Below are 25116 nucleotides of genomic sequence, written 5' to 3' on the forward strand. Positions count from 1 at the left end.
TTCACTGAAAATAAAGCATTTCTATTTACTTAAGACAGAGTTTCCGAAGTGGATACATTTATTTTTCAGTGCAAATATATCACTCGTCAACACATACAGAACAGTCTAATTTCTGAATGACATCTGCCAGAGAGAAGCGCAATCTTCTCCATTCACATGCCTCAATTGTTCCGTGCACAACCGCAGCACATCACACTTTCAAAGCACCAGAGGAGGGCTCTGGGAAGCACCTGTCGCAGCTCAGAAAAGGGAGAGTTGCTTATACTTTGTGTTTACTGAGCTAAAACAAGATGAATGCTCCCATTTTACATCAATCACTAAATCTAAAGTAATAATCCCAACAAGGATAGGCCAGTTCTGATTTTTACTTTCCAACTTCCCGCTAGTGTATGGAAACACCTAACAGCAGCCCCAGGAGCGGCCCCAGTGTCTCTGTACATCGTCAAAGATTGCCATCTTACTCATTATCTGAATTAAACACTACAAAATATAAATTAGTGATCTGAGGAAGAGGTTTTTAAGTCTTAAGTATCCAATTTTCCAAGAAAAATCAATTAGGAAAAGAAAAATTATCACTCTAAGCATTATTTTTCATACTCCTAAGACTATAAAATAAACCCCTTTCTAAATAAAAACTGTGCTTCTATCAAACACGTTATACAACACAGACTCACAAAATTCCTTAAAAATCTTTAACATTTTTAAACACTTAACCCGAAATACACATAAATTTCTGTAAGAGTAAACACTATTGCAACAAAAATAACGGACGACCCTATCATGCTCATCTTAGCGCACAGTCCTGGATCGACAGCAACAAGTACGGTTACAACGAACTGAGGTCACCGGATGTAAGTAAGACGATGATCCTCAAATGACATTAAATACTTGCTTTGAGCTTTGGGGGTTTAGGCTCTGCAATAAATATGTAATAAATATCTGCAGTACACCCTACGTGCCGAGCACTCATCTCTCTCCATTTGAAAGTCTCTCTCCGGAGTCCCACTGTCTCAGGGCCGGGCCAGGGGGCGGGGAGGAGGGATTCCGCAGCAGGTCCGCCAACAGAGCCATCCTGGCGTCCATGTGCTCCTGGAGCTTGGACAGTCGCTGATCGATGTAGTCCACAAGTTTCTTTTCCATCAGTTCCATATTTTTAGTAAGAATCTTTTCCAAGTAAGCGCACACAGGTTGCTCTTCCATTCTAAAAATAAAATTTAAAACACCAACATAACAATTATCCCTGATACCATAACAGAAACAACCGAACTCAAGCAAGCAGCCAATGTATGTTGCGGAAACCTGTCTCCGCAGCGCTGTCGCCAAAACATGTCGATGACAGGAGACCACAACCCGGAATGCCCAGAGCATTGTGTATCTTTGATTCTTCCAACATTTCGGCATACCAGTGACATGAGGGCAGAACCAAGACATGATATCTACGCTCACAGCACAAGTCTCCACAAAGGGTCTTTTGGTTTTGAGCCCCAAATCAAAACTGAGCTGGCCCAATTTTTTTTAAGGTCTCTACGTATGTGTTCCAAGAACCTCCCCAAACAACCCTGCGATTTCAAGTTTTGTCTTTTGTCACCCACACAACCTCACTAATATGAAAACATTGAAAAATGAATGTAACTGGAATGGGCAGACAGAAAAAAAAATAGTTAAAAGGGGCGCCTGGGCGGCTCAGTTAGTTAAGTGTCTGACTTCAGCTGGGGTCATAAGCTCAGGGTCCCTGCTTGGGGGGGGGGGTGTGTCTGCTTCTCCCCGGCTCATGCTGTCTCAAATAATACATAAAATCTTTTTAAAAATCAGTAAAAAGCACTCCAGTTTCTCAAGTTCACAACCAATGAACACCAGGACAGTGAATTTCAGGGCATGGTCCACGAAACCCTGGGGTCGCCGTGACTCTTTCAGCTTCCACGAAGGAGCAGCTTTCTTACACTACCACCAAGAGGGTCTCTGAACGCTTCATCCTCAGATCCTCATGAATGTACAGTGACACCTTCCAGAGGTTACACGAGGTGCAATGTCACTGCTCAGGTGATCAACAGAAGTTGTGCTGGAGTATTCTTCCGTTTCTCAGACTTTCCGAAGGTAGTAAATTTAGGGTATCAAATTTTCCTTGGAGATTAAGCCCACTTGTTCTCAGTACTTCTGCGGGCTTACTAGCTGCTGATGCTACGTGCTGGACGGACACAGATGAGATGCAACCAGACGCTAACATGGACTCCATGCACTGCACAGAGTACCCTTCTAAGTTTTTTTTAGAAAACATATTTCTCATAAAAATTGTTATGTTACTCTACAGTGGGTTTGTTATTTTTAAACAGATGACTCCTTTCATATACTCTCCATACATAAAGGTTCTTTAGAGTCCTCAATTATTTTTCAGAGTGTAAAGACCAAAAAGTTGAGAATCCCACTCTAGACTGTATGAGGGGTTTTGAAAACTGTTACTATTTTTTTCCAAGTAACTCCAGAGTCACAGGAAGTTGTAAAGATACTAGAGTTCCCCAGGACCCTTCACCCAATGGTTACATCTCACCTAACTCTGGTAGAATAAAGCAGCACAAAACTGACATTGGCACGGTGTGCGTGGAGGCCGTTCTATCACACGTACACGTGATACTCACGTGAACATCACAACTGAGATGCACAACCATTCCTTCACTACAAAGACCTCCCTCCTGCCACCCCCTATTGTCACATCCACTCCCCTAACGCCCTCTACCCCTAACACCTGGCCACCACCAATACAGTCTCCATCTCTACAACTCCATTTTGAGAATGGTATGCAGATGCAATCATCCAGCACGTGACCTCCTGAGAGTCTCTTTTGTCACTCAGCATAATGTCCTCAGGAGCCATCCAGGCTGTTGGGTGTGTCAACGGTTCGGTCCTTCTATTGATTAGCATCCCGTGACTGGATATCCCACACTTTGTAACTGTTCTTCTCTTTTAAAACATTTTGGTTGCTTGCAGTTTTTGGCTGTTATGTAGAAATAAAGCTTTGCATGAAGAACTGGGCATAGTTTGTTGTGTGGACATAAGTTTCCACTTCTCTGGGATAAATGCTCAGGAGTGGGATTGCTAGATTACGCTGTAAATGCTATTTTTTAGTTTTCAAGAAACTGCCGCAGTATTTTTTACAGTGGCTGTAGCATTCTACACCCCCTGCAGCCAGGTAGAAGAGATCCAGTTTCCCCACATCCTCATCAGCACTTAGTATTATTACCATTTTTAAAAATCTTAGCTTTAGAATAACTGTGTAGTGGTATCTTGCTGTGGTTTTAAAATGCATTTCCCTAGTAGTCATGAAGTCAATGATGACCATCTTTTCCCTTATTTGTGTACCCTTTCTAGTAAAATGTCTGTGTCAATTGCCCACCTTCTGATTGATTTTTTTTTCTGTGACTTCTGACAGCTATCTATTAAATATAAGTCATTTGTTAGACTTGTAATTTGCAAACATTTTCTCCCAGTCTGTAATTTGTATTTTAACCTTGTAGCAGGGACTTTTACAGGTAGAAGTTTTAAATTTTGATAGGATCCAATATATTATTTCCATTACAGTGATCCTGGTGTCATCTAAGCACTTTTCCTAGTCGTAGGTCTCCACAGTGTTTCCTACATATTAAAAAAGTTTTATAGCTTTATGCTTTAAGTTCATGATCCATTTCAAATTAATGATCCATTTCTAGGCATGTTTAGGCCACAGTTCACATTCTGTCCTTTGGATACGCCATTGCTATAGTACCATGTGTTAAAAAAGACCACCCTTTCTCCACTGAATTGCTGTTGCACCTTTGCCAACAATCAGTCGGCCATAGCTGTTTAGGGCTATTTCTGTGTGCTCTATTCTATTGATCTGTGTCTCTGATACCATACCAATACCATAGTCTTAAATACTGTAGCTATGTAATATGTTTTGAAATGAAATAATGATTTCTCTATTCTTTTTCAAAATTGTTTTAGCTATTCTAGTTCATTTTTCTTTCCATTTCCACTTTATAGAATAATCTTGTCTACATTTACAAAAGACGTTCTTGAATTTTGGAAGGAATTGCATTAAACGTATGCATCAATTTGGGGAAGACTGATGTTGTTATTATGTTGAATCTTCAAATTCATGAACATGGTATGTCTCTCCATTTATTTTGGTCTTCTCTGATTTCTTTCATCAGCATCTTATAATTTTCAGTCTACAGATTCTATGTCTTGTTAATTTTTATGTTTTTGTAATTATTTTTTAATAGATTTATATATTTTACATGAATTTACATGTATTTTTATGTATTTCCTTTTCTTTGGAGCAATCTAATTTTGTTCACAGGGCATACTGGCTTCATAAAATGAGCTGAGAAGTCTTTCCTTCTCTTCTTTTTTGGGAAGTGTTTATAATTGGTGTTCTGTGAAGGTTTGGTAGAATTCTCCAGTAGAATCACTTGGGCCTAGATATTACTTTTATGTTAGCTTGCAAATTATGAATTCAGGGCTTTTAGTGGTTATAGGACTATTTTGTTTATTTCATCTCAGTTGAATTTAGTAGTGTGTGTGGTTTTTGAGGAATTCATTTTTTTCCAGATTGTTAAAGTTATGAGCATAAAGTTGTTTACAATATTCCCTTTTATTTTTTTTTATTTTTTTTAAAGATTTTATTTATTTATTCGACAGGATAGAGACAGCCAGCGAGAGAGGAAACACAAGCAGGAGGAGTGGGAGAGGAAGAAGCAGGCTCCTAGCGGAGGAGCCTGATGTGGGGCTCGATCCCATAATGCCGGGATCACGCCCTGAGCCGAAGGCAGACGCTTAACCGCTGTGCCACCCAGGCGCCCCAACAATATTCCCTTTTAAAAATGGACTTAGGGGGGAGTGGAGTTAAGATGGCGGAGGAGTAGGGGACCCCTTTTTCAGCCGGTCCCCTGAGTCGAGCTGGATAGGTACCAGACCAGCCTAAATAACCACGGGATCAGCCTGAGACGCAGGATGATGCATCTGGATCTCTACAAATGAACATCTCCAGTGCTGAGTATTGAGGTACGAAGAGGGGAGCTGTAAACCGTGCACAGATATCGGAAGATAAACGGAAGGGGGAGGGAGCCGCCACGTTCGGGCGCCGGGAAGCGGCAGCCACCTGCACGGGGGAGCGGGCGGACTCGCGGTCAGCACCCGCGAAACAGCAGACTGAGACCCTGAACCGGGTGCGCGCGCCACCAGGCTTCTCCCGAAACTCCGGAATCGAGGTGTGCTCACCGGGCATAGACTGAGACTGGGAGACCTGGGAGCATGCAGGGCGGGCCGGTGGCTGGCGGCGTTAGAAACACAAAGGACAGAGACGTGCCGGCCCTCGAAGTGAGGGCAGGGACGCCGGGTTGGTGCGCACATCCCGGGACGCTGCAGGGTTGAGCAGCACCAACAGTAACAGAGTTAAAGTGGCCAGAACATCAGTGGAGAACGGGCCGCAATCCCTCTGTTCTGAGACAATGCAGCCTCTGCTGCTCTGACCCTCAGAAGAGGCACAGCAAACCGCCAGGGAAAGCCGCCAGAGAACAAAAGCCTGGAAACACCGGCTCACAGCGTGCCCATCCCCATCCCCCCTCGCAGGGGACACGGAGACTCTACCCAAACAGGGTTGCCTGAGTATCGGTGCGGCAGGCCCCTACCCCAGAAGGCAGGCTGAAAAATCAAGAAGCCCACAACCGGAGGCGCCTGGGTAGCGCAGTCATTGAGCGCCTGTCTCCGGCTTAGGACGTGATCCCAGCATTCCGGAAAGGAGTCCGTCATCGGGCTCCTCCGCTGGGAGCCTGCTTCTTCCTCTCTCACTCCCCTGCTTCTGTTCCGTTCTTGCTGACTGTCTGTCTCCCTCTCTCAGATAAGTAAATAAATAAAATCTTTAAAGAAGAAGCCCACATCTCTAAGATCCCTATAAAACAAGGGGCACGGCCTGGGACCCATTCAATAATTTTGGGCTCTGGACAACCCCGCAACCTCCCCTCATCAGAATGACAAGAAGGAGAAGCCCCACCCAGCAAAGAAAAGACAGTGAGTCAGTGGCCTCTGCCACAGAAGTAACGGATATGGATGTAACCAAATTATCAGAAATGGAATTCAGAGTAACAATGGTCAAGATAATGAGTAGACTTGAAAAAAGTATTAAGGAAAATGTTACTGAGAATATAGAATCCCTAAGGGCGGAAATGAGAGCGAATTTGACAGAAATTAAAAATTCTATGAGCCAAATGCAGGCAAAACTAGAGGCTCTGACGGCCAGGGTCACCGAAGCAGAGGAAAGGGTTAGTGAATTGGAGGATGGGTTAATAGAGGAAAAAATAAAAATAGAAGATGGTCTTAAAAAAATCCACGCCCACGAATGTTGGCTACGGGAGATTACTGACTCAACGAAACGATCCAATGTTAGAATCATCGGCATCCCCGAGGGGGTGGAGAAAAACAGAGGTCTAGAAGAGATATTTGAACAAATTGTAGCTGAAAACTTCCCTAATCTAGCAAGGGAAACAAACATTCGTGTCCAAGAGGCAGAGAGGACCCCTCCCAAGCTCAACCACGACAAACCTACGCCACGTCACGTCATAGTGCATTTCGCAAATATGAGATCCAAGGATACAGTATTGAAAGCGGCCAGGGCAAAGAAATTTCTCACGTACCAAGGCAAAGGCATCAGAATTACGTCAGACCTGTCTACACAGACCTGGAATGAGAGAAAGGGTTGGGGGAGCATTTTTAAAGCTCTTTGAGAGAAAAACATGCAGCCAAGGATCCTTTATCCAGCAAGGCTGTCATTCAGAATTGATGGAGAAATAAAGACATTTCAGAATCGACAGTCACTAGCCAATTTCGTAACCACGAAACCAGCCCTACAGGAGGTATTACGGGGGGTTCTATAAAAGTAAAAAGGCCCCAAGAGTGATACAAAACAGAAAGTCACAGCCAATACAAACAAAGACTTTACTGACAACATGGCAGAATTAAAATCATATCTCTCAGTACTCAGCCTTAACATTAATGGTTTAAATTCTTGCTTTAAACGCCACAGGGTTGCAGATTGGATAAAAAGAAATGACCCATCCATTTGCTGTCTACAAGAGACTCATTTCGAACCCAAAGATGCATTCAGACTGAGAGTAAGGGGATGGAGTACCATCTTTCACGCAAATGGACCTCAAAAGAAAGCTGGGGTAGCAATTCTCATATCAGATAAACTGGATTTTAAACTACAGACTATAGTTAGAGATGCAGAAGGGCACTATATTATTCTTAAAGGAAGTATTCAACAAGTGGATATGACAATTATAAATATATATGCCCCCAACAGGGGAGCAGCAAGATACACAAGCCAACTCTTAACCAGAATAAAGAGACATATAGATAAAAATACATTAATAGTAGGGGACCTCAACACTCCACTCTCAGAAATAGACAGAACACCCTGGCAAAAACTAAGCAAAGAATCAAAGGCTTTGAATGCCATACTCGATGAGTTGGACCCCTTAGATATATATAGAACACTACACCCCAGAACCAAAGAATACTCATTCTATTCTAATGCCCATGGAACATTTTCAAGAATAGACCATGTTCTGGGACACAAAACAGGTCTCAGCCGATACCAAAAGATTGAAATTATCCCCTGCATATTCTCAGACCACAACGCTCTGAAATTGGAACTCAACCACAAGGAAAAATTTGGAAGAAACTCAAACACTTGGAGACTAAGAGCCATCCTGCTCAGGAATGACTCGATAAACCAGGAAATCAAAAATCAAATTAAACAATTTATGGAGACCAATGAGAATGAAAATACAACAGTCCAAAACCTATGGGATACTGCAAAGGCAGTCCTAAGGGGGAAATACATAGCCATCCAAGCCTCACTCAAAAGAATAGAAAAATCTAAAATGCAGTTTTTATATTCTCACCTCAAGAAGCTGGAACAGCAACAGAGGGACAGGCCTAATCCACGCACAAGGAAGCAGTTGACCAAAATTAAAGCTGAAATCAATCAAGCAGAAACCAGAAGTACAGTAGAGTAGATCAACAGGACTAGAAGCTGGTTCTTGGAGAGAATCAATAAAATTGACAGACCACTGGCAAGACTTATCCAAAAGAAAAGAGAAAGGACCCAGATTATTAAAATTATGAATGAAAAAGGAGAGGTCACGACGAACACCATTGAAATTGGAAGGATTATTAGAAATTTTTATCAACAGCTATATGCCAATAAACTAAGCAATCTGGAAGAGATGGAATCCTTCCTGGAAACCTATAAACTACCAAGATTGAAACAGGAAGAAATTGATTTCTTAAACAGGCCAATTAATTACGAAGAAATTGAGTCAGTGATAAACAACCTTCCAAATAACAAAACTCCAGGCCCGGACGGTTTTCCTGGGGAATTCTACCAAACATTCAAAGAAGAAATAATACCTATTCTCCTAAAGCTATTTCAAAAAATAGAAACAGAAGGAAAGCTACCAAACTCATTCTATGAGGCCAATATTACCTTGATCCCCAAACAAGGCAAAGACCCCCTCAAAAAGGAGAATTACAGACCGATTTCCCTAATGAATATGGACGCCAAAATCCTCAACAAGATACTTGCTAATAGAATCCAACAGTTCATTAAAAGGATTATCCACCACGATCAAGTGGGATTCATACCTGGGATGCAAGCGTGGTTCAATATTCGCAAATCAATCAGCGTGATACATCATATCAACAAGAAAAGACTCAAGAACCATATGATCCTCTCAATCGATGCCAAAAAAGCATTTGACAAAATACAGCATCCTTTCCTGATTAAAACCCTTCAGAGTGTAGGAATAGAAGGTACATTTCTCAATCTCATAAAAGCCATCTATGAAAAGCCTACTGCAAATATTATTCTCAATGGGGAAAAGCTGGAAGCCTTTCCCTTAAGATCAGGAACACGACAAGGATGCCCACTCTCGCCACTATTATTCAACATAGTACTAGAAGTCCTTGCAACAGCAATCAGACAACAAAAAGGGATCAAAGGTATTCAAATCGGCAAAGAAGAAGTCAAAATGTCTCTCTTCGCAGATGACATGATACTCTATATGGAAAACCCAAAAGAAGCCACTCCCAAACTATTAGAAGTTATAGAGCAATTCAGTAACGTGGCGGGATACAAAATCAATGCTCAGAAATCAGGTGCATTTCTGTACACGAATAACGAGAACGAAGAAAGAGAAATCAGGGAATCCATCCCATTTACAATAGCACCAAAAACCATACGTTACCTTGGAATTAACTTAGCCAGAGACGTAAAGGACCTTTATTCTAGAAACTATAAATCACTCTTAAAAGACATTGAGGAAGACATAAAAAGATAGAAAGATATTCCATGCTCATGGATCGGAAGAATTAACATAGTTAAAATGTCCATGCTACCCAGAGCAATCTACACTTTCAATGCTATCCCGATCAAAATACCGAGAACGTTTTTCAAAGAACTGGAACAAATAGTCCTTAAATTTGTATGGAACCAGAAAAGACCCCGAATCTCCAAGGAACTGTTGAAAAGGAAAAACAAAGCTGGGGGCATCACAATGCCGGATTTCGAGCTGTACTACAAAGCTGTGATCACAAAGACAGCATGGTACTGGCACAAAAACAGACACATAGACCAATGGAACAGAATAGAGAGCCCAGAAATGGACCCTCAGCTCTTTGGGCAACTAATATTTGATAAAGCAGGTAAAAACATCCGGTGGGAAAAAGACAGTCTCTTCACTAAATGGTGCTGGGAAAATTGGACAGCTACATGCAAAAGAATGAAACTTGACCACTATCTCACACCATACACAAAAATAAACTCCAAATGGATGAAAGACCTCGATGTGAGACAGGAATCCATCAGAATTCTAGAGGAGAACATAGGCAGCAACCTCTACGACATCGGCCAAAGCAACCTTTTTCATGATACATTCCCAAAGGCAAGAGAAACAAAAGATAAAATGAATTTATGGGACTTCATCAAGATTAAAAGTTTCTGCACAGCCAAGGAAACAGTCAGAAAAACTAAGAGGCAGCCCACGGAATGGGAGAAGATATTTGCAAATGACACTACAGATAAAGGACTGGTATCCAAGATCTACAAAGAACTTCTCAAACTCAATACACGAGAAACAAATAAACAAATCAAAACATGGGCAGAAGATATGAACAGACACTTTTCCAATGAAGACATACAAATGGCTAACAGACACATGAAAAAATGTTCAAAATCATTAGCCATCAAGGAAATTCAAATCAAAACCACACTGAGATACCACCTTACGCCAGTTAGAATGGCAAAAATAGACAAGGCAAGAAACAACAATTGTTGGAGAGGATGTGGAGAAAGGGGATCTCTCCTACATTGTTGGTGGGAATGCAAGTTGGTACAGCCACTCTGGAAAACAGTGTGGAGGTCCCTTAAAAAGTTAAAAATTGAGCTACCCTATGATCCAGCCATTGCACTACTGGGTGTTTACCCCAAAGATACAGACGTAGTGAAGAGAAGGGCTATATGCACCCCAATGTTCATAGCAGCAATGTCCACAATAGCTAAATCGTGGAAGGAGCCGAGATGCCCTTCAACAGATGACTGGATTAAGAAGTTGTGGTCCATATATACAATGGAATATTACTCAGCAATCATAAAGAACGAGTTCTCAACATTTGCTACAACATGGACGGCACTGGAGGAGATAATGCTTAGTGAAATAAGTCAAGCAGAGAAAGACAACTATCATATGATTTCTCTCATCTATGGAACATAAGAACTAGAATGATCAGTAGGGGAAGAAAGGGATAAAGAAAGGGGGGGTAATCAGAAAGGGGAATGAAACATGAGAGACTATGGACTATGAGAAACAAACTGAGGGCTACAGAGGGGAGGGGGGTGGGGGAAAGGGATAGACCGGTGATGGGTAGTAAGGAGGGCACATATTGCATGGTGCACTGGGTGTTATACACAACTAATGAATCATCGAGCCTTACATCGAAAACTGGGGATGTACTGTATGGTGACTAACATAATATAATAAAAAATCATTATTAAAAAAAAAATGGACTTAGGATGTATAGGGGCATCTCCAGTTACATTCCTTATATTGGTGATTTGTGTCTTCTCTCTGTTCATCTTTGCCAGTCTTGCTAGCCAATCTTACTGAAAGTTTATCAATTTCATTGAATTTCTTTATGGATTTTCTTTACTGTTTCCCTGTTTTCAAATTTGTTGATTTCCACTCTTTGTCATTTCCTTCTTTCTGCTTGCTTTGGATTCATTTTGTGAGGCTTCTAATTGACAAATTCAACCTCTTTAATCGTTATATAGGCCTATTCTGATTATTTCATCTATGTTGAGTTGTAGTTTTACGAGATCTCTCCTCTTTTCTAATGTATAAGTGCTATAAATATCCCACTCAACACTTGTTTAGTGGCTGCATCCCACAGTTTGGTCTACTGTATTTTCATTCGTTTCCAAGTATTTTTAAAATTTCTATTGGGACTTCCTTTCTGAACCACAGATTTAGAAATGTGTTGTTGAATTGCCAAGTGTTTGGAAATTTGTTGTTGTTGTGTTTGTTGCTGATTTCTAGTTGGATTCATTTATGGTCAGAGAATATACTTTGTGTGATTTCAGTGCTTGGTTAGTTTACTTTATAACTCAAGAAATCATCTATCTTTGTGACTCTTCCACTGGTACTTGAAAAAAATGTGTATTCTGTTATTCTTGGTGGAGTCTTCTATAAAGGTTAATTAGACACTGATGGCCGGTATGAAATTGTTTAGTTCCAAACTATTCATCTTCAGATGAAAACTCTAAGTTACAGGAGATTAAACTGAGACAAAGTGGGTAAGCCAAATCTACGACCTGAGTCCCGAATTCCAGTCTAATATACTATTTTGACAAACTACATGTATGTAAAGGATAGGGAACATACTAAATTCTTAACCGTCTCTTAATCAAACCTGTGCTGCTAAAGCATGAGATTGATTATAAGGTCAGGAGATAAGATCCTACATACTATAATTATCATCCCAATATAGTTTTTGTTATTCCAAAATTAGCCCAGGCCAAACAGGATCCACAAAGAAATTCTGTTATAATGACATGCTCAACATACCCAGCTAAAGAAAATTACAAACATAAATAAAGACAATGTAAAGCTGGAGCACCTGGGCGGCTCAGTCGGTTAAGCAACTGCCTTTAGCTCAGGTCATGATCCCAGGGTCCTGGGATCGAGTCCCACACTGGGCTCCCTGTTCAGGGGGGAGCCTGCTTCTCCCTCTCCCTCTGCCACTCCGCCTGCTTGTGTTCTACCAAATAAATAAAATCTTTAAAAACAAACAAAACAAAAAACGTAAAGCTTATGAGTCCACAACTCCTCTCCACTCATACAAATAACTTTCTACTCCAACGTCTATCTGATGCTTATAACCCTTCCACAAAATCCCTGAGAAGTGTTCAAAACCTTCACTTTTAGGTACCTCTTTCAAAGCGACCAGTTCTACTCTGCATAATGGTTATGCCCTGTAAGTGTGTTAATGGAAAAATGTATTATCTCTGGAAACAAATTTTTAGGCAATATACATTGAGACAAGGCTGTTTCCCTTCACTTGATTCTTTTTTTTTTTTTTTTTTTAAAGATTTTATTTATTTATTTGACAGAGATAGAGACAGCCAGCGAGAGAGGGAACACAAGCAGGGGGATTGGGAGAGGAAGAAGCAGGCTCACAGCAGAGGAGCCTGATGTGGGGCTCGATCCCATAACACCGGGATCACGCCCTGAGCCGAAGGCAGACGCTTAACCGCTGTACCACCCAGGCGCCCCTCCCTTCACTTGATTCTCATACCTACCTCATCTAAACCACATTTGTCTCAAAATAAATACTTACGCAACAGCAACAACGCCTTCCCCGGCCTTAGTGATGCCTTCCTGCCACTTGGCGTCGTGTCCCACACGGAGATGGTTAACCTGACTGCATAAATTCTGGAGAAAAGGCAGCAGCTCGGACTTAGGTATACTTGAGCTGTCACTTGCTTTCTTCGGGAGGAGAGAAGAAACTGCATTTCTGAGGTCATTCTCAAGAAGAGAATGGTTTTGCGGCACAATGTTGTACTCTTTGAGGTTTGTAATATTTCCTCCACCAGGTGGCTGCGGACTTTTATCAATGGAAGCTTTTAAGTCTTCGGTCCCGTTGCCAGATGTCAATCCGGTTCTAAAAGGGAAAGGTGTGGAGGGTGACTTGTCTGAGGCTCCGGAAGCAGATGACGACTGCAGGTCGACCATATGTTTGTGGCCAGTATTTCCCCAAACCGACTGAAGCTGCTCTCCGGTGGGAACACAATTCTAAGCAAGGCAAATAAATACATGTTACTACTGACAGTGACGACAGCTAACTTTTGGGGTAATTTCTGTAAGTCAAGCAAGGTGCATTCTGTCATTTGATCCTCAAAACATCCATACAAAGTAGGCTCTGATTACTACCCCAATCTTAAGCTGAAGAGACCAAGGCTAAAGGTAACTTGGCTAAGGTAACACAACTAGTAAGTGGCAGAACTGGGACGTGAACCCAGGCCCCCTAACTCCAGAGTCAAGGCTTTTAATGATCTCACTGTAGTTTTTCCTAAAGGAAATACTAAATATTAGCATGCTTAGTAAAACTGCATTAGCATTAATGTCTCCACTACAAAGGCCTCCTTAATTTATGGTAATAAAAGAGAGTACTCTCAACTGAGGCATAGTAATTGATAATTTTCAGAATTATCATTCACCAACTTTCCACATATGGTAAACTACTCATTTTACTTAGGCATATCTTTTGCAATGAGTTTTTCATGGAGGCTACATAGATTTAAAGTTAGATGTACTTTGGGTACATTTGTGACACTTTCAATGACCAAAATGAGCTACCTTTTGGCTGTGTTTCTTTCAGAATTTCCAGGACAATAGGAGTTCTCATGCAGTATTAGTTTCTGAGAATATTCTGGCTTACTTTGGAGAGAAGGCTATAATATCTCTCTGTTATGCTCTTCAATTTTTTCACAGAAGAAAAGCAAAACAACCTTTAGCTTAACTCAGTGTTAAGGTATAAGGCTCTATCCTAAAATCAAAACAACAGGAACTGTACTTTCAATTTTTTTTAAAAAAAGGTTATAAGTAATCTCTATACCCAAAGTGGGGCTCAAACCCACAACTTGGCAATCAAGAGTCACACAGTCCACTGACTGAGCCAGCCAGGTGCCCCTGAACTGTACTATCGATTCTTATCAGGATATATCATCCTATAGTTCCTGCTGTTCAACAGTTTGTGAGAGGGGTGCCTGGGTGGCTCAGTCAGTTAAACGTCTGACTCTCAATTTTGGCTCAGGTCTTAATCTCAGGGTTGTGAGTTCAGGCCCTGCGTTGGGGCCTGAAAACACATAAATAATACATACACAAAAATAAACAAATACAGAAATAATAGTTTGTGAGAGACAGATTGAAAAGTATTATTCGAGATTAGCTAAAGAAACTCAGTTCATACAATTATCTAGATATTCTAAGAAAATATTTCTGGACTGAGCTAAACCAACATTCGTTTATTCAATATTTACCAGAAATTGACTCTGCTAGACACTGTTTCAAGCACTGGAAAAAGAACATGGCAACAAGCAAAACATTAAAATTCTGACCTCATGGAGCCTACATGCTAAGAGCACAGGGAGAGACTAAAAAGAAAGGGAAGGAAAGGAAAGAAGAAAGGAAGGACAAAGATCACGTGGATGGAGGTGGTGATAAATACTTTAGGGAAAAATAAAGCAGAAAAGGGGAATAATGAGGACAAAAGAATGTGTGTGTGGGTGGGTGGGGCTTTGTAATGTTAAGTCCCCAGAGAAATTTTTTCACTGAACTGCTCTTTGGAGGAATGCTATTTGTGGGGAAATTTATTTTAGTACTATTTTAAAACATACTTTTTAAAAGATTTATTTACTTTAGAGGAGAGCGAGCGTGTGGTGGACTCAAGAGGGGAGAGGGGCAGAGGGAGAGAAAGAATATCAAGCAGATTTTCCACTAAGCGCGGAGGCCAATGAGATGTTCGATCCCATGACCCTGAGATCAGGACCTGAACTGAAACCAAGAGTTTGACACTTAACTGACTGAGCCACCCAGGCGCCCCTCTTTAAGCAGAAATTTAATCTACTGTCAATTTATCTTGTTCTACTGAAAGCAAGTTTTGATTAAACCTGAAATTATTCCTGAAAATGATGGATTATACATAATTATATTTCCAAAATTTTGAATTAGACGACTCTCCTTTAGCTGAAAGAAGTTTTACTCAGTCATAATGGAAAATTCACTTATTTCTCTAATGTGCCTCAAAAAAAAATGTACAGCAGAAAACTAGTAAACATTAACGGTAACGATACTCGCATCAGGGTCAGTGTCAAAATTATGACCATTCATCAGGCAGAAAATGTAATAGAAAAATCCAAATGTAAAGGTATTTGCTATGCAAAATTTCCTTTTCTGACACATCTTAATATTCTGATTGTAAGAAAATCACTGATTTTTAGTCATTTTTTTTGCAGAGCTCTTCAGGTGAAATACTCACAGGTAAGTCTACACGCCGCTAGAGGAAGTGAATAAACCCCAGGTGTCTGTGGCTGTTCTTCTGCTTCTTTTCATGTGAGTTTGTTCAATTCTTGTCTTTAACTGTCTTGTCATATATTGTTTTGAAGTCCTATCAAATCCTTTCGAAAGTGGACACTAAATATATATTAAATACTTTAGAGGACTCAGACTTTGCCAAAGTAATTCCACTGCTACGAATTCACCCTCGTGGGGCGCCTGGGTGGCTCAGTCAGTGAAGCGTCTGCCTTCCACTCAGGTCACGATCTCGGGGTCCTGGGATCGAGCTGGGTCGGGCTCCCTGCTCAGTGGGGAGTCTGCTTCTCCCTCTGCCCCTCCCTCAGCTTGCGCGCTCTCTCTCAAATAATAAATAAAACCTTAAAAAGAAAATCTACCCTGCAGAGATATTTGAACCAGTGTACAAAAATAGATACTCAAATTTCTTCTATGTACTGCCAGTCATGCCACCAAAAAAAAAAAAAATCTGAAAAACTTAAATACCCATGAATCGGGGACTGAGTACGGACCACAGAATATCCACGAAACCACAGAGATATAGATTTACTGCTTAGGAAGAGGCCCGTAACATCCTGTTAACTGAAAATGTTACTGAGCAACATGTACGTTATGAAAGCATTTACGTAAAATTGTGCCCATATACTTACACATGACTATATAGCTATGTGTGTGTATAACTTCATCCATGTGCAGGTGTATACGCACACAGATTTCTGGAAAATTAAGTTTATTTCTCCATATATTGGAGGATTTATAAAAGTATGAATTTTCTGTAACTGCTTATTATAAACACCTCAAACATGTATCACCATTAATAATCAGAAAAAAAATAAAATTATAAAGCCATTTTTATTTTAAAGAGGAAAAAGTAACAGAATACAAATCCTGAACAACTTAATGTTTGAGAAAATGGGGCACATCCTTTCATTCAGATAACTTTAAGCAACAGCTGTATGTTAGGTACTTTGATACAGAAATCCTGCTCAGTTATTTCTAAATTACTAGAGCAAAAACCAATCAAAGCCGGCAAATCTGAATTTCAAATACAAAGGAATGAGGAATAACTTTAATATTTACTGTGATAAAACAGAAGTTTGTATTGTCAAATAAGACCTATATGACTCAGAGTTTAACCTTTAATAAAACTTTCAAGAAAAAAAGTAATCCCAAGGCACAAGTGAAACGGGGAGAGGTCTAGGACTTGTACCCCAAGTCCTTTTTTTCCCCTTCAGTACAGGCCCAGTCCAGATTAATACCGGAAGGCTCTAAACAATGTGTGTGGTTAACCACTTACACAAGTAGGTCTGGTCATGAAACAGTCCCATTTTATGCTCAGATAATTAAATGGTTCACGTGGCATTTTCCAAGAAGCCATGCCTTAGAAATCTAGAGATCCCTGGTTTGTTAACAATAATCAATCCTAGACAATCAGGATACACTCCATAAATAAAGACTTTCCCACTACGAAGGAGGTCTTTCATTAGCATGTTTAAAAGGAGATTGAACAGGGTGTCCCCCAAATTTCCTCACATGGAAGACTTAGCAGTTACTGGTTGTAAGCAAGTTACAACACAGTGTCTATGGTATTAACCCATAAGTGGTGGCTGGGACAGTTTATGTTTGTTTCTACGTGGACAGAAAACTCTAGAAGGATACACACCAAACTGTTATCAGTAGTTACCTCTGGGGAATGGGATGACAGCTGGGAAAACTCAATACACTTCTGCACTGATTCAAATTCATGGCAAAGAAAATGTAGCATTTTAGGAATAAAACCTTAAGGTTTAAAGGCATGTTCCCCCCTCCAAAATAATCTACCATGTTTCTTTTTTTCCCAAAGTCAAGTTTTTGAAAGATAGAAATCAGTCAATGAACTAGTTAATATTTAATTCATTAATCTCTTCTGATTATTTCTAAAATCTTTTCTTGCTTTTGAAAATTTTTTTAAAATCTTCAATCTGTTTCTTTTTTCTTTTTTTTTTTAAAGATTTTATTTATTTATTTGACACAGAGACAGCCAGTGAGAGAGACAGCCAGCGAGAGAGGGAACACAAGCAGGGGGAGTGGGAGAGGAAGAAGCAGGCTCATAGCAGAGGAGCCTGATGTGGGGCTCGATCCCGTAGCGCCGGAATCACGCCCTGAGCCGAAGGCAGACGCCTAACCGCTGCGCCACCCAGGCACCCCTTCAATCTGTTTCTTTACAGAATCTTTGCGCTGAGTTATTCTCAAACCACAGCGTGCATAAAATTAACCTACTATGCTTATTTAAAATACTGATTCCTGGATCCCACTCTCTGAGATTGAGTAGGTAGAAAGTGTGGCCAGGATACACATTTTGTAGACATCGGAAAGGATTCTGATACAGGTGTCCCATGGATCATGCTTTAAAAACAGCCTAAACTCTTTTAAAACAGCTTAAGTCTCATGAGCTAGACAAATTCTTCTGTTATTCCCAATATTCCTTTACACAGCCATCTTCTAATTTTCTCTTTATCTCTAAGCTTCTTGAGAAAAATCTTCTAAAATGCTCAAAACAGTGTCTTATTCACTGAGAAGGTGCTTAATAAGTATCTGCTGAGCAAACAAATGAGTGAGTAAATTCATGGAAAATTGTGAAGATCTGTAGTAAGGTATTTTGTAGAAGAGAATGTCTACAAAATGCTATTTTACAAAAGCATATAAAGATAACAGTCAAATCAACAGAAAAGTTCAACGAAAAAACTTAAGCCAATACATGTCCTTATGAAAAGCCAACACTTGGAAATTTTTAATGGTACCTGGACAGAACCTATGTCTACCAACCTGCTGCTGAAACTTAACCATATTCATCAACTGCTGAGCACCAGGTGACAGCTTTGACCCCATGGCCTCCATGAGAGTTTGGACCCTCTGCAGGTCTATCCTTGATCCTAGAGCAGGAGAGCTCGTTGAAGAATTTGCTGAAACCCGCCTCAATTGCACCACAACTTTACTGATGAACACACACAGCTTTTCACCAAAGGACAGCAACTATTATAAAACGAGAGTTCCAGAAAATAATGATATTAAAAACAATCATCATTTACAGTCACTTCTTGTTATTACTTAAGACTGAAGCATTTGAGAATCAAAAAATTAACTTTTTAAAAAAAAATTTTTCTAAAGATTTTATTTATTTATTTGACAGAGATAGAGACAGCCAGCGAGAGAGGGAACACAAGCAAAGGGAAGTGGGAAAGGAAGAAGCAGGCTCCCAGTGGAGGAGCCTGATGTGGGGCTCGATCCCAGAACACCGGGATCATGCCCTGAGCCGAAGGCAGACGCTTAACGACTGAGCCACCCAGGCGCCCCTCAAAAAATTAATTTTAAATACGTTTTCATTTTTAAGTTTTCTCTAGCATAGTCATGGTCAGAAAAAAAAATCCAATTTATCATGAGGCTCAGAAGTATTTAAATAAAAAAGTCCTTTTAAACTAACAGATGATACATAAAACAGCAAATGCGGGTGGAAAACATGAAATAACATTTACTTAGTTTAAGGAACTGCAAATAAATTGTACCAATCTGAGATCTTAACATATAGCAACTTGCGGTGTAAATATATTTAATACAAAATAAGGCTGCCTAGAGCCCATGCTAAGTGCTTACTGAAATATTAAATATAAGTCAGTCTTTTATAAGTTAAAACTGTAAGGAAATGTCAAGATGATCTAATACAGCTTGACTGTTTACTTATTAAAAAAATGAGTTCAAGAGTGATTTTTCTAACTTGTCCAACACCAAGTAGGAAAGGCTGGGCTCTGAACCTAGTTCTTCCAGCTTTGACCCCAGTGGTTTTCCCAATGCTTTATGCTGCCTCATTTTGTCCATGTTTTTGAACCAAAAGACACTTCCTGTGTGATATGGACAACAAAGTAGCGAAGCAGAAAGGGCAGAGGATTTAGAAACAGACCTGCATACAATGAGGACTCTGCAATGTACAGCCTATGTGACCTTGGGCAAATGCCTAAACTTGATCAGGAGCAAAATGAGGGAGGGTGATAACAATGTTTCACATGGCTGTTCTGAGGATTACTTGTTAAACTTTCCAGTACTGACCACTGATTAAGGGCTCAAAAATAGGCACTGGTAGCTCTTATTTTTATTTTAACTTTCATACAGTTTTGCTCCAGAAGAAGTCTTCTTAAGATCCCCCTAAATGAAACTAGTGTTTGCACTCCCATGTACTTCCATAGAATAGTTACAAAAAACATTCACCTAAACAGACATATAATCCCATATATCACACAAAGACACAGGGGAATAGAGATCCATGACCTAAAAACTCAGTGTAGCAGAAATAAGACTGTCATCAACCATTAAGTAATCTTCTCACTAAATTTATACATCTACCTGCCAACCTCCTACGATCCCTTTCCTGCTTTTTAATTCCCAAGCATGTCTATTAAATATAGCACACATCGAATCTACATATTATCTGTCTTGCCCCCTATAATATTAGCAGTGTGAGGGCTTTGTTGCAATTTATTTTATTACTGCTAATTCCTAAATGCTTAGTACAGGATCTGGGAGCGAATGGAACTCTAATACTTGGTGAATGAATGAATCACTTCATTTAAATGACTTTAGACACTACTAGGCTTTACTATCTAAAAGAACATCTTGGAATAATCAGTTCTGTGACCTTCTCTAAGTAATAACAAGCACAGAGATAAAATATTTAGAGATGAAAATAATCCAAAGATTTATTGTCTTCAGCCTTTTAAAATAACTCACAACGTAGGTCCAAATAGGTGAAGAAACTTGCCCAAGGCTATCCTGCTAGTCAGGAACAAAGCTCCCTTAAGTCAGGGCTTAGGATTTCCAGTCCAGGACTCTTTCCCTAGATTCTGATGACACCATTAAAGTTCACTTTAATATTAACAATTAATTAATTAATATTTAACATCAGTTTTCATGTTGAAGACACCAGTCCCAAGTCCTTTAACTATGTGGTGTCTTTGCTCGAAACTTCTGTGTTCTTTGTGGGTATTTTTGGGCAAAAACTGCTTGTGGTTTTCACTTAAGTTTTACATAAAAATAAAAAGGTTTTAAACTCAGTTTTCCAAGGCTTAAAAGTACAATACTACTGTAAGAACAACAGTATACATCATGGCATTGCCACAGCTAATAAATGTTCAGATTTTAAAAGGAGAATGTTAATAATTTTTTAGAGAAGAATTTCTTCTTACATGTTTACTAAGTATTTCTCAGCTAAAACCGGGAACCATGTGGGACATGTCGCATTACAACCATCAGAAGATGTTTATATAGTACAAAAACAACCGTAGTTTTCAAATTAGTTACAATTCAGTGATTACTTACCTTTATTTTACAAGCATGTGTGGAGGGCTCCAATTTTAGGTGTTTTTTGTACAAAATAATCTTTTCATTTTCACTGAAAATAAAAAGAATTTCTTAAAATTTTCATATATTATCACTTTTAATAGTTACATTTAAAAATGAAGTTTTCCAGGACAACACGTAAATCCTGTCATTCAGTTTTCCTGGGGAGGCATAAAGAACTGTGGCTTCATACTGAACTGCACTGGGTAAAAAGACTGTATCTGTCACTTACTACCTATATAAGATAGTTAAATTTGATAACAAACATATAATCATATAGCACACAGCATATTTTAAGATTTATTTATCTGAGAGAGAGAGAGACAGAGAAATGAACACACCTGCGGGGGGGGGGGTGGGCAGAGCGAAAAGCAGAGAGACTCTTAAGCAGGCTCCAGGCTGAGTGCAGAGCCTGATGAGGGGCTGGATCTCCCCACCCTGAGATCATGACCTGAGCTGGAAACCAAGAGCCGTCCGGTCAACAGACTATGCCACCCAGGCACCCCCACAGAGCATATTTTAAAGCTCAACAAACATACCCATTATTTTCAACATACATGGAATATAAAAGTTCATATTTTGAGTTCTGTTATAAAGAAAGATTAAGAATTCAGAAAAAAAGGGGCGCCTGGGTGGCACAGCGGTTAAGCGTCTGCCTTCGGCTCAGGGCGTGATCCCGGCGTTATGGGATCGAGCCCCACATCAGGCTCCTCCGCTATGAGCCTGCTTCTTCCTCTCCCACTCCCCCTGCTTGTGTTCCCTCTCTCGCTGGCTGTCTCTATCTCTAATAAATAAATAAAATCTTTAAAAAAAAAAAAAGAATTCAGAAAAAAAAAAAAAATTCGGGATGCCTGGGTGGCTCAGTCGGTTAAAGTGCTGGACTCCTGATTTCTGCTCCAGTCATGATCTCAGGGTGGCGAGATCCAGTCGCCTGGGCTCCACACTGGGTGTGGAGCACGCTTAAGATTCTCTCTCCCTCTGCCACACCCCCTCCCCCCTAAGAAAAAGAATTAAAAAAAAAAATTTTTTTTTTAAGTGTAATACCAGATTATATATGGTGGTACGACAGTCTGGGACTTCTGCATTATTGCTAATGGGCTTCCTCAAGAAAATGTGTTCAAAGTTCCAACTGATTGCCTAATTAATTTTTGGAAAACAGACCCCTCTGAGTTAAGACAGGTTAGAAACATTTATCAGAACTTCAACTCTCATCAAAGTCCTCCACTAACTAATATGACCCGCTACCCAGTCACCTCCCTCAATTAGCTCGAAATTTCCACATTAACAACAATGAGAAAGCTCAGACTCTCTCAAAGATCCCTTAAAGGGAGAAACTTCTACTCCTGCTGGTAGGTTTTTATCTTCTCCCCCCGAGTGCCCGGCATCAATGTCAGGCAGTCAACAAATACCACAAAAGCTGGCAAAGTCCCACGGCTTGGCGAGAACACCTCCGCGTTCACAGGTTACAAACCTGTTCTCCGGGTCACCACAAACGGTCTTGCCCCTACTGGTTCCACAGTACTCCTCTCCTAAGTATACTTCCATATTTCTTGCTGAACTTAAAATGCCCACAGAAACGATTTCTTCGCCTCCGTTAGGGTCACATCGCAGGTATAGGAAGCAGGGCTTTTCACCGGGGCTGCTGAGGCTGCTCTTCAAAACCACCAGGTCTTGGCTGCAAAGAAAACCGTCCAACGTATTCATCGGTGTACTTGTCCGAACACCGCTCACGACCCTCTTATTAGGCCACGGGTCCTCCTTCTAACTCACTTCTTCATCTACCCCTGAGGTCCCCGCACCTTCCCAAGCACCCAGCAAGCACTCAATACAGATTCCCAAGGAAATGCACACTCCGGACACCGGGGCTCTGCCCTCTCCTGTTTCCTCGAATGCGGACGCGACCCCCTGTAGTCCCTTCTCATTTCAACAGAAAAAGTTCCCTGGGCACCGACTGCGTGCACCAGAGTGGGAAACGAAAGACGCTCAGAGGCAAACGCCTATCTTTTCCATAACGAAGCTGCTGGGGACTCTGGACAGTCACATTTATTAAGGCGGACACGGGTGACAGGAGGCCTTCGCTGGTTCGTTTGTGCGGGGAGAGGGAGGCGGACCCCGGTTCCGACCCGGCGGAGGTGCGGGTCCTCGGCCGCCAGCCCCGCGCACGACACTCACGCCCCCGGCCCCGCCCTCCGACCCCCGCCGACGCCGGTCCCCGCACAGACCTGTCGCCAGCTGGGCTCCCGGATGCCAGGCCCACACCCTCTCCCCGCACGGCCCCCGCCTGCCCTCCCGGCGCCCCCAGGAGCGCGGCCGTTCCGCAGCCGCGGCCCCAGACCCCGCCGGCCCGGCGCACCCCGGGGCAGGAGGCGCCAGCGCTTCCTCCCAGTCCAAGTCCCGGGCGCCGAGGTCAGCCCGGGTGAGATGGAGGCTGTGGGTCAGGGCTCCGCAGGCGGCATCCCAGGAAGAGGCCAGCATCGGGCGGCAGCTCAGTCCCGCGTCCTCGGCCCCAGTCTCCATTCTGCCGCCGCCAGCCCAGGCCGAGCCCGGAACCTCTCTTCCAGGGCTTGCGTTTCCGCCAGGGCAGCGGGGAGGCGAAGACGCAGAGCGACTTCCGGCTCGGCAGGCTTCAAAAACGCAAGACCCGCCGCTCCTTGTCCAGTGGGAAGAAAACCAGGTACCGGAGACACGCGTGCGCGCGCCAGCCGGCTGCAGCAAGGCGCTTCCAAACCTGCGAGGGGGAAAGAACTCGGGGGCGGAGCGTGCGCCCCGACGGCAGCTGGGCCCACCGCTGGAACTGTGCGCAGGCGCGGCGCGGGCGCGCGGGAACAGGGCGGTTTTTGCACGTGGGCCCGCGGACCTAGCCGGCGCTGTAGACGACGGTTGCCGGGCGGGCCGGGAGGGTCGGTCCAATGAGGAGAGTCCGTGGTCAGGTAGGAGTGGTGCGGTGGCTGCACGCGCCCCGAAGACCAGCTGCCGACCGTCGCCGTGTCTGCAGTGGACGCCGCGGCTTTCCCGCCCACAGCAGCCGAGCGGGCGGTGGGTGCGTGGCTGCCGGCAGCTTGGCTGTAGCAGGCGGAGGTTTGCACGTTGTCCCCGAGTCACAGTGGGGCCGCGGTGCGGGCCGGCCGTGGCCGTGTCAGTGACCCGCTGGCGCCAGGGCGGGACGGCGACGGCGGCCTTGGCGCTGGAGGGGAGGTGAGGGGGAGACGGGGGCCCCAGGGGCGGCCGCCGCAGCCGTGGCCCGCACCCCTGGCCCTGTCAGGAGCGAGCAGGAGCGGGGCCTCGGGTCTCTGATGGAGCAGCCTGTGAGCTGGGACTTGAAGGACTTTTAACGTTTGGGTCCCGAAAAGTGGAGCGGGTGGAACTTTCTAGTTGCCCCTCGGGATAGGAAGATAACTGGTGCCTCTCTGCTCCTTCCTGTCCACTTCACCTTGAAAACACTGGATGATTAGATTCAAATAAAATTGAAATGTCAGCATTCTTCAAATTTGGGCTGTCAACCATGTATTTATGGTGCTTTCTCTCTAGAAAATAGAAATCTTAGTCTGTCTCATGTTGATTTTGTTTTAGGACTTCTTTTTCTGGTTTTGTTGTTGTTCAGTGCCAAATAATTTTTGTTTTGTTTTTCTTAAGGTCTTACATGAGTTATGTTAGGATATGTACCTAGTGAGAATACAGATTTCCCTCGTACCTGAAAATAGAGCGTTCTTATAAAAACTTTTCTAAGCCGAAATGGCTTAAATAAAGGGAAGAGCATCCTCTGCTTTCCAAAAGTTGCAGTGTTTCCACTTTGCTTTTTACAGAGACCTACAGTAGTGCCTGTTTTCGATAACCAAAAGAAAGGTGGAGAGGATTTCGTTTTTATGAAAATAAAACCTTACTGTGTTAACGTTGGTGTTTCATAAGGTGTCCTGCAAACTTTGGGAGAGCAGGAGTTACTTGTACAATACCTGTTTCATTGTTTTTTAATCTGTGGAGTGGTGTTAGAAAAATTGGAATGTAATTTTTTTGTAAGTAATCTGTTATCCAGAGTGTGTATTAGATGGATTCACCAAGTTTGAAAGAGAAACCCCACCAAAGGATCAGATAT

At 42.1% G+C, this 25116-nt stretch overlaps 1 protein-coding gene across 2 annotated transcripts; it reads right to left on the reverse strand.

Annotated features, from left to right (window-relative positions):
* LOC113249440 (ATPase PAAT-like) lies at positions 1–23752 on the reverse strand. Of its 2 annotated transcripts, XM_026490949.4 has the most exons (6): positions 23380–23751; positions 22498–22701; positions 21006–21078; positions 18465–18671; positions 12928–13382; positions 1–1201 (listed from the first exon to the last, which is right to left on the reverse strand). In XM_026490949.4, exons 1-6 carry the CDS (start codon positions 23541–23543, stop codon positions 967–969), a joined length of 1338 nt encoding a protein of 445 aa, XP_026346734.2. In that variant the 5' UTR covers positions 23544–23751; the 3' UTR covers positions 1–966. The 2 variants fall into 2 exon arrangements, with proteins under 2 accessions (XP_026346734.2, XP_026346735.2); XM_026490950.4 differs by lacking the exon at positions 18465–18671 and having other exon boundaries at positions 23380–23752.
* Positions 23753–25116: the final 1364 nt, after the last annotated feature.

Source organism: Ursus arctos, unplaced genomic scaffold (genome assembly GCF_023065955.2).
Source record: "Ursus arctos isolate Adak ecotype North America unplaced genomic scaffold, UrsArc2.0 scaffold_7, whole genome shotgun sequence".
Classification (NCBI taxonomy): Eukaryota; Metazoa; Chordata; class Mammalia; order Carnivora; family Ursidae; genus Ursus; species Ursus arctos.